The 13110-nt window shown below is 43.5% G+C and overlaps 2 protein-coding genes across 4 annotated transcripts in view; one reads left to right on the top strand and one right to left on the bottom strand.

Moving 5' to 3' along the window:
* NUDT5 (nudix hydrolase 5) overlaps positions 1–12139 on the bottom strand; it is a 23163-nt gene extending 11024 nt beyond the window's left edge. The window contains exons 1-4 of one of the 2 annotated variants that reach the window (XM_017529865.1): positions 11784–12139; positions 7321–7424; positions 5989–6056; positions 389–438 (exon numbers count right to left, since the gene is read on the bottom strand). In XM_017529865.1, the coding sequence (XP_017385354.1) occupies positions 389–438; positions 5989–6056; positions 7321–7383 (181 nt within the window). In that variant the 5' untranslated portion in view covers positions 7384–7424; positions 11784–12139. The remainder of the gene's footprint in view (positions 1–388; positions 439–5988; positions 6057–7320; positions 7425–11783) is intronic. The other variant, XM_017529866.2, reaches the window with a different exon arrangement.
* The window catches only part of CDC123 (cell division cycle 123), a 49873-nt gene continuing 48742 nt past the window's right edge, over positions 11980–13110 (top strand). The window contains exon 1 of one of the 2 annotated variants that reach the window (XM_017529863.2): positions 11980–12332. In XM_017529863.2, the coding sequence (XP_017385352.1) occupies positions 12259–12332 (74 nt within the window). In that variant the 5' untranslated portion in view covers positions 11980–12258. The remainder of the gene's footprint in view (positions 12333–13110) is intronic. The other variant, XM_017529864.2, reaches the window with a different exon arrangement.

Here is a 13110-nt window from a genome sequence, read left to right as displayed (position 1 = left end):
ATAGAGCCTGTTGCTCAGGCTGGAGTGCAGTGGCATAATCTCGGCTCACTGCAACCTCCACCTCCCAGGCTCAAGCAATTCTCCTGTCTCAGCCTCCCAAGTAGCTGGAATTTTTTGTATTTTTAGTAGAGATGGGGTTTCACCATGTTGGCCAGGCTGGTGTCAAACTCCTGACCTCATGATCCACCTGCCTCAGCCTCCCAAAGTGCTGGGATTACAGGCGTGAGCCACCATGCCCAGCCTCGCTCTACCAGACTCTGTCTCAAAAAAAAAAAAAAAAAAAAGATACAACATCATAATGGAAGGTAACTTGGTTCCATCAAAACCCCTCTTACAGTCACAGCGCTAAGTTCCTTTCTGACAGGTTGGAATAGGTTTGCACTCCTACCATCAGCACTCTGTTCTTTCCTGGTCGTACGTTTCACTGATTCCCAAGTTCTGTTCAGGCAGAGGAGAAAAAAGTCATTAGTGCTAAAGAGGAGAACTGTCTTAGGTTTTCTGTGTACAACCAGAACTTCTTAAATGCAATGCATGCAAATGGTCAAGAAGACCACAGCAATAAAGGTCTGCATTAAAATAGCTTCTGAAAATTAACAATGAAAATTCTTGCCACCCTACACCTCAGCCTCTGGGTGCCCCTGAAACAGAAAGCCTGCTGAGCATGTGAGCTGCTGCCTTCTCAGAACACTTTAGTTTGGATCCTCTGTCTTTGGGCAAGGAGCACAGCCAGTGACGGATTAACAAGCAGGTAATGCACATGAAGCCATAGGAAAAGCCTCATCCCATCTTTAAGAACAAAGCTACTGTGCACAGCATGAACTATTGAGATTTTGATATAATTCTGATTTTTAAAATGTGACCTAAAGTATACAATTTAGGAAAGTAGAACGTTCCCATTTATGAATGGAGGAATTATTAAATGTAGGCAAGTGCTCTACTTTGCATGTGTGAGATCTTATCTAGAAAGAGTGAGCTGAGTAACAGTACGGTCCTGCTGTCTTGTATGGCTTTATTCCTGGTTAGCTATTTGTTTCTATTACCCAATTCAGTTTTGGGGTAACATCTGTGCTATTCTACTTTCTGCCCTTCAACAAGGGGCACAGTTGTACAGGAAACCCAGTTACTGAAACAATTAATGCAGTTGAAAGGGTAGAGGCATAAAAGAAACATTCCCCCTTCACTCTCTTCTCCCTACGATAGAAAACGCAGTGTTAAGAGACCGCTCAGCAAACAATTTCAGGATCTCTTCCAAAGGAAATGAGCCATGGGTGGCTTTGGGGCTTGGGATAGAAAGGAGTTACCACCTGCATACTCAATAGGAAGAGCTGCCAGATCTCCTCCTTGGAAGAACCCTCCTTTTCTATCTGGCTGTCCCTAAAATGTGGACCATGTCACTTTTTCATTAAAATTGTTCAAATATTTAATCTGGTTTTTAAAACAACGAAACAGACTTTCTGGAAATTGTAGGTCTTTCAGCATGGTACCCAAATTCTGAAGGGCAAATATGTCAAAATGAACACAGGAAAATCAAACAGACTACTATGACAACTCACAGCAGCCCAACATGCCTGTTAGTAGCAAGGAGCCGACCAACAAGCAGTGCCGGTAAGTACATCATACAGACTGCAAGAGATGAAACACCTTTGGCATAGCTCTCTCTGCTGCCTCTTAAGGTTAGTCCTAAAGACTGAAGACAGTGCTGGGAAAAGCACTGAAGGTCCCATCCCAAACACTAGGAATAAGGGAAACAAAAAGAGGAGCATCATTATCGTGGTTACGGTGAAGTAAATAAGCAGTAACGAGCCATAATTCATGAACAATAAAATATAAACGCATTTATAAGAAATCTTGGAACAAGACCGCCCCGTGAGAGCGCCAGCAACTTCAAAGGGCCTGTGAGATGTCCACCTGATGGGAAGTCAGCTCTGTTTGCCTACCAGCTAAGCCCAGCGCTCCAGCCTCCCGGAGACTCTTCTCTCCTTTGTACAAAGCAGGAATGAGTATGTTACCTCCAAAACCTCCTCTAGCTTTAGGATTCTGCTTTCAGTGAGCTCATCCTATTCTTAGTCTCCTTTGCTACAGGAAAGCCTGCTGGCCTTCCTCCCTGTAGTCCACCAACACAAGAGGCAGGAGGGTCGCAGAGGGTGACTTCGGCACTGTGTTGAATGTCAAGAAAGGCGCATGCCACTGGAATATTTTTATATTTCTAAAATTAATTCCATGAATGAGACAGTGGAACACAGGATTCTCTAACTGCTATTTTATCTCTTAGACTTGGCCCTCCATATCCATGGGTTCCGCATTTGTGGATTTGACCAACCAAACTGAAAATATTTGGGAAAAAAATTGCATCCGTACTGAACATGTACACACTTTTTCTTGCCATTATTCCCTAAACAACACAGTACAACAATTGTTTACAAAGCATGTGCATTGTGTTAGGTACTGTGATTCATCTACAGATGAAGTACATGGGAGGATGTACGCTGGTTATATGCAAATGCATATTGAATATATGCAATTTCATACAAGGGACTTGAGCATCTGTGGATTTGGGTACCTGCAAGGGGTCCTGGAACCAACCCTGACAGGTTCCAAGCGACAGCTGTACAGGCTGAGTATTCCTTACCTGAAATGTCGGGGGTCAGAAGGTTTCAGATTTTGGTTTTTCAGGTTTTGAAATATTTGCCTTACCCTCTGGGTCTTATGCAGGCCTTCTGACATTTTCAGTGGTATCTTTACCCCATAGAGCAGAAAATAAGCAAAAGAACCCCACATTGAGTCATGCACATAGGTCTTGGCTCCACATAGGATATTGTGGGGAAGCTGCTGTAGAGGCATCCAGCCTCTACACATGCCATTTCATTATCCCCTGTGGGTGTGTGTGTGGAGCGAAGTCAGTGTGTGTGCAGAGGATATACTGGGCCAGGTGTGGTGGCTCATGCCTGAAACCCCAGCACTTTGGGAGGCCAAGGTAGGAGGACTGCTTGGGTTCAGGAGTTTGAGACCAGCCTGGGCAACATAGTAAGACTCTGTCTCTACTAAAAAAATAAAAAATAAATTTAAGGATATGGTCAGACGTGGTGGCTCATGCCTGTAATCCTAGCACTTTGGGAAGTCAAGGTGGGTAGATCACCTGAGGTCAGAAGTTTGAGATCAGCCTAGTCAGTAATCCTGTCTCTACTAAAAATACAAAAATTAGCTGGGCACGGTGGCACACACCTCTAGTCCCAGCTACTTGAGTGGCTGAGGCAGGAGAATCGCTTGAACCCAGGAGGCGGAGGCTGCAGTGAGCCGAGACCACACCACTGCACTCCAGCCTGGGCAACAGAGCAAGACTCCATCAACAACAAAAAAAAAAAAAAAAAAAAAGAAGGCTATATCTGAGCTGAAGGGGAGGGTCCCTTTTCCCCTGAGGACACTGAATGCCTGTGTTGTATGCCTGTGTTTTGACTGCAACCTGTCACATAGAGTCAAATGTGGAATTCTCCACCTGTGGCATCATGTTGGCACTGAAAAGGTTTTGGATATTGCAGCATTTTGAATTTCAGATTTTCAGATCAGGGCTGCTCAACCTGTACACACAGGCTTTTATATCAGGTCACAGATAACATAACCTGTAACTTATAAAAGTACAAAGATTCATTCTTCAAAGCCTGACATTCTGGTATGAAATATTAATGCTTTACGTAAGTCCTCCTCAGAGGCCAGGAAAAAAATCCTATGTATGGAGGAATGGCCATGAACATGCTACAAATATGGTCATTTGGTGGATTTTAGAGCCCACTCCCAATCTGCTGAAACAGATGCTCTGGAAGCGAGACTTAGTCCTGAGTATTTATGGTTCTGAGGTACATCCCTGATTACAAAATACGGGAAGGGCAGAAGACCAGTCAGGCAAAGAGATGAGCTGGTACGAACACTTTTTTTTTTTTTTTTTTTGAGAGATAGAGCCTGTTGCTCAGGCTGGAGTGCAGTGGCATAATCTCGGCTCACTGCAACCTCCACCTCCCAGGCTCAAGCAATTCTCCTGTCTCAGCCTCCCAAGTAGCTGGAATTTTTTGTATTTTTAGTAGAGATGGGGTTTCACCATGTTGGCCAGGCTGGTGTCAAACTCCTGACCTTAAGTGATCCACCTGCCTCGGCCTCCCAAAGTGCTGGGATTACAGGCATGAGCCACTGCGCCTGGCCTCAAACACATCTTTACACCTACTAAGGGCTATGTTTTGTTTTATAAACTTAATTATAGGAAAAAGAGAGCCAAACTGTATCACTATACACTGGATTCCAATCTCTCTATATTTTCACAATATAAATACATTTGAACATATGGTGCTCTTGGGCCTTGCCATACTTCTGTATTGGGTTTGGCCCCTACTTCTTTCATATATTTAGTTCTCCATATCAAATTCACTTGGCATTTTAAGTGAAGAGCTACACCATCAATGGATCATACTGTGCTTAGCTTTCCTACTGCTGGGTTTTAATTCAACAATGCTATCTATCTCTTAATATTTTTCCCACAGCTCTCCTACATTAGGCCTTATTAAGGGCTTTGCTAGTTTAGTAGATATAATCAAAGTTGTTCAGATTACTAGCAAGTCATGCATTTGCATCTAGATGATATATTTCATCACAAGGAAATCGTGTACTCTTATTGGATCACTTTGCAAGTAGAGTTTTCATACTGATGAATTTATATCATGTGATCTGGTCACTAAATTTAGTTCTCATTCTGTTGTATTCCTTTTTATATTTCACTAAAAAATTTGTTTTCACACTTTTTTTTCTGATAGTTTATAATATCAAAAGATTACTATGCAAACATCTGGAAAGTAAAAGAAAGAAGGTTAACCACAAAGCTTCTTATTTTGCTATAATTTTCCTTCCGGCTTTTTCCTACACGTTATTTGGCAGAGTATGAAAAGTATATGCACACTTTTCTTCTTTATGATCAACTTATAAACTTTTCCCATATTGCTCAGTTGTCTTCAGAATCTGCTTTTTAGGTGGCTGCAGAGATTTTACCAAGGGAATACACTATAACAATTCATTTTCTATTTTTAAGACATTTAGGTTGCTTTCAAATTTTCTGTCTTTTAAAATTTTGCTGAACATTTTATATACATAAATTTAATTCCGAACACTAATTTACTTAATACTTTCTTTTTTTTTTTTTGAGACAGAGTCTTACTCTGCCACTGAGGCTGGAGTGCTGTGGCAAGATTTTGGCTCACTGCAACCTCCACCTCCCAGGTTCAAGCGATTCTCCTGCCTCAGCCTCCCAAGTAGCTGGGATTACAGGCCCGTGCCACCATGCCTGGCTAATTTTTGTACTTTTAGTAGAGATGTGGTTTTGCCATGTAGCCTAGGCTGGTCTTGAACTCCTGACCTCAAACGACTGCTGCCCCCCACCACTTGGCCTCCCAAAGTGCTGAGATTACAGGTGTGAGCCACCACACCCGGGCCTCAATACTTTCTTAAAACTGGGATTACTAGGTCAAAGGGCACAATATCTTTAGGGCTATTGACATATATTATGAAATAAGCTGTATAAAACATTTTTTTCCTGATTTGGATTTCCATGAGGCAGGCATGTACCTCAAAATTAGCAATGTTTTAGCTTTATTTCTTCTAATTTAGAAATTAAAAACTGATTTTACTAGAAGGAAGAAACATGTACTGTTAATTATTCTGTCGCTTTATCAGTTTCAATTAGGTTTGGCCCAAAAGTTTTAGGTCTACACTTGTCTACTTAGGGAGAATTGTATAGTTTTCTGATTAGTTATTGTAACACGTTTCCAACCCAGCTGTATTCAGCAATTAAAAATGATCCAAACATCCTATCACTAGAAAAATGGCTAGATTAGATTTTTTATTTAAAACAGAGTTTACAAAGAAAACATCAAAGTTTATGCAAAACACTCAACAGATAACCTGAGAATCCAAATAATGAACGTTTTAGAAGAAGAAAAAAACAAAGTTTACCTAGTTTTACCAGTAGGGTCCATGTACGTTGTTTTTTCAAGCTTGACCCATTTTCCTTCTGAAATTAACTAAAAGGATATCAGATAATAAGTTGGGAAACTTTCAAACCAAGTTGTTTTTATCTAAAAGGGTTTTTTCTTTTACATTTCCTCTGTCCTTCCCCAGCCCCCCAGTAATCGTGCTTCCTTCCCAATAATCTGTGGGCAAGTTTTTCAGTTCAGAGTAGGTAGGTGTTCAGTGTTGTTTTCTGAAAGGGCAGTTCTGCTTCTTTTTGCTATTTCTTGGGGGTAGTACTAACAGGTGGAAAGAAATGAGTCTAAAAACTCCTGGGGGCGGGGGGGTGGTGGTGGAGGTAACCGGAAGGGAGCACACAGGGTGAGGGTCTCCTGGGATGCTCCTGATGGTCTGTCCCCTGACCTCAGTGCATACAACACAGGTGAGTTTAGTAGGTAGAAATGGGCATTTCTAGGACATTGGTATTTTCCTGTCAGTGATGATACAGGAAGGCGGACTGTCGGGAAACCAGGTCCAGGATTGGATTTCCTATCATGATATGTGGATTTCTGGGTTTCCCACCCAACTGGAGACGGGCACCCCGGGTTCGTTCTGCCTGGACATTGAGAAGTTGTGGTGCTGAAGACTAACTTACCTATGGCACTATACTGAACTGAGGGGAAAGCTTCACTGCGTGCATAAAGCAGCAGCCTCTTTCCTCCTATCCTATCTTTCACTTCTTGCCAGCAGCAACCTAATAATTTTCAGCAGATCTGTTCACAGACAACATGGAAAGATTTTAAATCAAAAGGAATTCCGGAAAGGTGTCAAGATCAGAGTACTAAGAAGAAGGATTTAAAATTTATCCATTGCAATGGTTCCTGCAGGAGGAGACTTTTAAAGCTAAATTGAATAACACACAGACCTCATTGGTTCTAGAACTCACTGGAATTGAGACTACAATTAACAATGCAGGTTTTTATTGTTCTTACTCATGTTGGGACCATGAACAGTCAAGTTGTGACAACTACATATGAAATCTCTTGAATCCTCAAATCCATCTACTCTCTCTATTTCTATCTAGGGAAACACAGTCAGGATTAAGAATTTTTCTGTTAAGAGCCCAAATCTACCTACAGTCTCCATTTCACTAATACACAGAGGGACACGCTCTTCCCACACAAGAGCAACTGCCCGAGCCCAAAAAAGGGAGTAGGAAAAATCTTCAAAAACTGTCTTCAAGAATGAAAAACCATCCTTTGTAACGACAAATAGCCTATATATGTCTATTAAACTCAGATTTATGTGGGGGAGGGAAAGGAAAGTGAAAAGTTATACCTCCTCTGAAATAATATGCTGTTTGCCATTCTGAGAAGGCTCTGTTGGTTCTTGGCTCTCCATTTTCAAACTAGTCTTTACTGCCCTCAGGTGAGAAGTTCACCCTGCAAGATAATGAGATTTGTTTAGGCTAAAATTTTCAGTTTCTGAGGGAACTGGCATAGATGCAAACGTGAACATGGAGGCCCCGGGATCAGCTAGGAAGGAAGCGACAGCAGTCTTAGCCACACTCAGCCACTCCAGCCAAGCTCCTGCTGTGCATGTTCTAACACTGTAAGACCTTCTTCATCAGATTTTTTTTTTCTTTTTTTTTCTTGAGAGAGTCTTGCTCTGTTGCTGAGGCTGGAGTGCAGTGGCGTGATCTCAGCTCACTGCCACCTCCGCCTCCTGGGTTCAAGTGATTCTCATGCCTCAGCCTCCTGAATAGTTGGGATTACAGGCATCCCATCACCACGCCTGGCTAATTTTTATATTTTCAGTAGAGATGGAGTTTCACCACATTGGCCAGGCTGGTCTCGACCTCCTGACCTCAAGTGATCCATGCCCTCCTCGGCCTCCCAAAGTACTGGGATCAAAGGTGTGAGCCATTGTGCCCAGCCTGATTTTTCTGACTCCCAATCTTAACTCTTTCCAAGGGAAGACAGCAGAAACATTATATACCACTCTCTATGCCTGCCTCTCAGTCTTTTATCCATCCTTTACACCTAAACTAACTTTACTTACTCCAGCCTGGCAACAGACAGCAAGACTGTCTCCAAAAGAAGAAAAGAGAAAAGAGCAGGCCCTTATCCCATTAGTTGTGTATTACTATTTCCTCTTTCTTTGTTTATTCCTTCATTTTTGGACCTTGTCTGTCCAAAGGTCTTTTTTTTCCTACACACATGGTTGATTGATATTTCAGCTGTATATAGAATTAGAGGCCCAAAGCCAATTTTCTATGAAACTGCATGGTACTGCTTAGTTGTCTTGCTTCTGATACTGCTGTTGAGAATCCAAAGCTATTCTGATTCTTGATCTTTTTGCCATGTGACAAGATTTCCTCTTCTGGAAGCTTGTAGTTAGCCACATTTTCACATTTATGTTATTGTACTGGGAAGTCAAGTGGGTCCTTTCAATCTATAAACTTCTTACTGTGTTTTACAGGGAATTTTTCTGAATTATTCACTGATAATTTCCTCCCCTATGTTTTTCTCTGTTATTTCTTTTAAGAACGGTTACTTAGACCAGGCACAGTGGCTCACACTTGCAATCCTAGCCCTCTGGGAGGCCAAGAGTCTGATACCATCCTGGGTAACATGGCAAAACCCTGTCTCCACAAAAATAAAAACCAAAAACATTAGCTAGGTGTGGTATGCACCTGTAGTCCCAGGTACTTAGGAAGCTGAGGCAGGAGGGTCACTCGAGCCCAGGAGTTGGGGGTTGCAGTGAGCCGTGATTGCACCACTGCACTCAGGTCCCATTATTCCCTAACCTGCCCCACCTAACTTCAGCTTCAAAGAAAATATAGCCCACCCAGCATCAACTCTCTTGCCAAGTATCTGAGAGGAAAAAGGGAGTCTGCTTTTTGTTTCTTCTGGGACTCAAAGTGATAATTATACTACCCACCTGATCTCCAATTTGTACCCCAGACAGCAAGGTTCCCTGTCCTAAAATACAATCAACAACAAAGCAAACTGTACATGTATTCATAAAGTGCCTTTACAAATCAAGTATCTGATTGGCTACTGTAGGTAACCTGGCTGAGTCCCGTGTGGCTGACCGTGAAAGGTGGGATGGCGCGTTAGGAAAGTGGCAGTGAGTAGGACAAAGGCCCCACCCCCCTTGCCTCACTTTCTTATGAGAAAGGAGAAACCGAGGAAAAACATAAAATTTATGTCAAGTGACTCAACGATTCACAAAGATTAAAAAGGATGAGAAGAGCGGGGAAGACAGGAAGAGTAATCAGGCAAGGCCTGTTTAATTTGGTGACTTTATAAGTAAGCCACGTAGAACTTTAAATATTTAGAGACGGTTGTTTAGCATATTGAAACCTACAGTCCTACTAAGAAAACAGGCACTTATTCCTTTGAAAGTATCAGAGATGATCATTTATTAGGTAAAGTTTTTTGTTTTTTCAGATGGAGTTTCACTCTTGTCACCCAGGCCAGAGTGCAATGGTGTCATCTTGGCTCACTGCAATCTTCGACTCCTGGGTTGAAGTGATTCTCCTGCCTCAGCCTCCCGAGTAGCTGGGATTACAGCTCTCACTACCATGCCTGGCTAATTTTTGTATTTTTAGTAGAGACGGGGTTTCGCCATGCTGGCCAGACTGGCCTCCAACTCCTTGCCTCAGGTGATCCGCCCACCTCAGCCTCCCAAAGTGCTGGGATTACAGGTGTGAGCCACTGTGCCTGGTAACTGAAAACGAGTATTTCTTTCTTTGTTTTTTTTTGTTTGTTTGTTTTGAGACGGAGTCTTGCTCTTTTTGCCCAGGCCAGAGTGCAGTGGCGCAATCTCAGCTCACTGCAACCTCTGCCTCTTGGATTCAAGTGAATCTCTGGGCTCAGCCTTCCGAGTAGCTGGGACTACAGGCATGTGCCACCAGGCCTGGCTAATTTTTGTAATCTTAGTAGAGACGGGGTTTTGCCACGTTGGCCAGGCTGGCCAAACTCCTGACCGGAGGTGATGTGCCCGCCTTGGCCTCCCAAAGGGATGGAATTACAGGTGTAAGCCACTGCGTCTGGCCTATGCTTAAATGTTTCCTGGGTTGTTAAAGTATTGCTCCTATGTTCCCCGGATCTATTTTCTCCCATACATTTATTAATTCCTATCTTCATTAGAAAACATCTGACCTAAATACATCTCTATCAATGCTAACATCTCCTTCCGCTGCAGTTTTTCACTTTCTAAGTCAAATCAAAACAATTATTTGAGAGACCGGTAGCTCCTGTCTGCCATTAAGTCTTTCTGGTATCACCCTCCAGACAAACATACAATATTTTCACTTTCTAAGTCAAATCAAAACAATTATTTGAGAGACCGGTAGCTCCTGTCTGCCATTAAGTCTTTCTGGTATCACCCTCCAGACAAACATACAATATTTTCACTTTCTAAGTCAAATCAAAACAATTATTTGAGATTGTTTCTTTCTTTCCCTCAAAACAGAAACAATTGCATAATTCTTTCCCTCAAAATAGAAACAATTGCATAATTCCGGATGGAGGCATAAATGAATCACTACCGCCCAACCTCCACCAATATACTCTGTTTGAAAATGTATTCTTCAAAGCACTGCTTCCAGTTCGCCACTCAGCCCCTCACATTTTTGAGAAAAACAAAACCAGACCTAAAACAATGTATATATTCCTGAGGAGAAGAGTTTCTAACTCAAAATATGCAATTCTGTTTATTATCCTAAGGCATACCCTTCTGAAGAGGCCTGCAGTCGGTGCGACTATCTCTTTGTAATTTAAAATTACTTAGGTGGACCAGGAAGAATGTAATTTAAGGAGGTACCTAAAATGTGTGCCTTTAGACACAGAGGGCTCATGAGGTAGGCAACATGGCTAGGGTTTAAAAGGAGCTGGTAGGCCGGGCACGGTGGCTCATGCCTGTAATCCCAGCACTTTAGAAGGCCGAGGCTGGCGGATCACCTGAGTTCAGGAGTTCGAGACCAGCCTGGCCAACATGGTGAAACCCCGTCTCTAAATACACTGAAAATACAAAAATTATCCATGATTGGAGGCACGCGCACTCTCAGCTACTCGAGAGGCTGAAGCAGGAGAATCGCTTGAATCCGGGAGGCGGAGGTTGCAGTGAGCCGAGGTTGCGCCACTGCACTCCAGCCCGGGCGACAGAATGAGACTCTGTCTCAAATAAATAAGTAAATAAATAAATAAAAGCAGCTGGTTATTTCTCGTTCTTTAAACGAAACAAACAAAACTGAACTTTACTGGGTGACAGGAGTGATGCAAAGGAAAAAAGAAGGGTATTACAAGTTCGAATTCTCCCAGTCTTATGCTTCCATCATTGCAGGAATACCGATAAAAATCTTTTTCTTTTTTTCTAGGTTGATAACTTCTGCGAGGCCAGACTAAATGAATTCAACGCTCCAAGAAGACGAGACTCCTTTTTCCTCTGCTTTCTGAAATTTATCTCTTGTCTTTTACCTCCCAAGTGGAGCCCACCCCAGGATCGTACAGGCGGTATTCCTTCTACCAAGCATTCTACTCCTCTGCAGATGCTGCGACCTTTACACTGGAACTAACACTGAGCTGTGGTGTTTCCCGCTCTCTTCACTCGGAGCAGCCCAGGCTCTGCCGCTCCAATCCCGTTTCCCTCTTGGGCGCCTGGACGCGTGCCCAGCCGCAGCCTGGCAGACACCGCGCGGCTGCACGTACCATGCAGATGTGCTCCCTCTCCCCTTCTTCTTCTCCTCCCCAAAGAGATCTCGTGCTGAGATTGGCCTGCGCCCCGTTACTTACTCCAAGGTGTAGGGGTGAAGAAGGGAAGAGGACGAAAGAACTCGCTGGAGGCAGCAGTGTCAGCAGATGCCGGTGCCACGGCTCCAGACACCGGCGCCTCTCGTGGTCCTAAAAGGATAGGCGCGCGCCCTCCTCCCGGCACCCGTAGAGCCCCCGCCTTTGACCGAGTTTCAGGTGATTACCTTCCGGGTCAGCGTGCGTCTAGGGCGAAGGCGGAGTCGTAAACTTCTTAAAATTCCTTTCTCACACTTCGGTAATTCCTCTTTCGAGACTAAAGCTCTTTTTGTGTGCATGCGTGCGAGCGTATGCTCCGGGATCCTCCTGCGCTTCTTTTTCTCCGTCTTCCTTCTTGCTTTCGGGACCGGAAGAGTCCTTGAACCAAAATAGCTCGGCGGGCACTTCCGGGGCCGGAGCCCAGGGTTCCGGGAGGGTTGCTGGCAGGAGAGGGAAAGGCAGCGGCGTCCGCAGCTGGAGGATGAAGAAGGAGCATGTGCTGCACTGTCAGTTTTCCGCGTGGTACCCGCTCTTCCGAGGCGTTACCATCAAGAGGTGAGATGGGAGGGGTTTCGCCGGGCCAACCGGCCAAAGGGAACTGCGACTTGTGGGCGAATCTTAACGCCATCCAAAAAAATGTAGGCCTCATAGCGACTGCATGGAAGGGAGTGTGTCGGGAGGGAAGTAGATCAGCAATTGTCTACTGTCTGCGTCCTGTTGCGAGCCAGGGAGTGTACTGCGGAGGTAGGAGGGTCAGTTGTGGTTTCAGTGAGGGTCGGAGGCGGGAGGAGTAGTGGATTAACCTAGTTTAGATTTGGGAGTTCACCACCACTACTTTTAGAATGGCCCAGGCACAAGGTGATCACTGCCTAAGGCCACCCGGTGACTTAATTGCTTTTCGCCACCTCCCTGGACATTGGAGATTTGGGAAGGTGAAAGAATATGTAATTACAGTTAGATATGAGAACAAGTTCAAAGATCTGTTGTGCAGCATGGAGACTATAGTTAATAACGGTATATGTGTTATATTCTTGAAAAACGCAGAGTGGATGTTAGTGTTCTCACCACAAAAATAACTGTTAGGCAATGCATTTGTTAATTAGCTAAGTTTAACTATTCCACAACGTATATATTCTTAAAAACATCAGGTAGGCAGTAAATGTTAATATGTACAGTTTCATCTGTCAGGTTTTTAAAAGGTGTTGATAGAAAATCTGGGGTTGGCACTTACTGATTTTCCGAGCCAACATTTCAGTAATTGCTGATTCATTATATAATGGTTTCGTTCAATAAAGAGCGAATATGGACTTGAAAAAATTGTGTAATTGGCTTA

This window comes from Cebus imitator, unplaced genomic scaffold (assembly GCF_001604975.1).
Source record: "Cebus imitator isolate Cc_AM_T3 unplaced genomic scaffold, Cebus_imitator-1.0 Scaffold61, whole genome shotgun sequence".
Lineage (NCBI taxonomy): Eukaryota > Metazoa > Chordata > Mammalia > Primates > Cebidae > Cebus > Cebus imitator.
The sequence above is the reverse complement of the archived record's forward strand: the minus strand, read 5'-3'. Positions and strand labels throughout refer to the sequence as shown.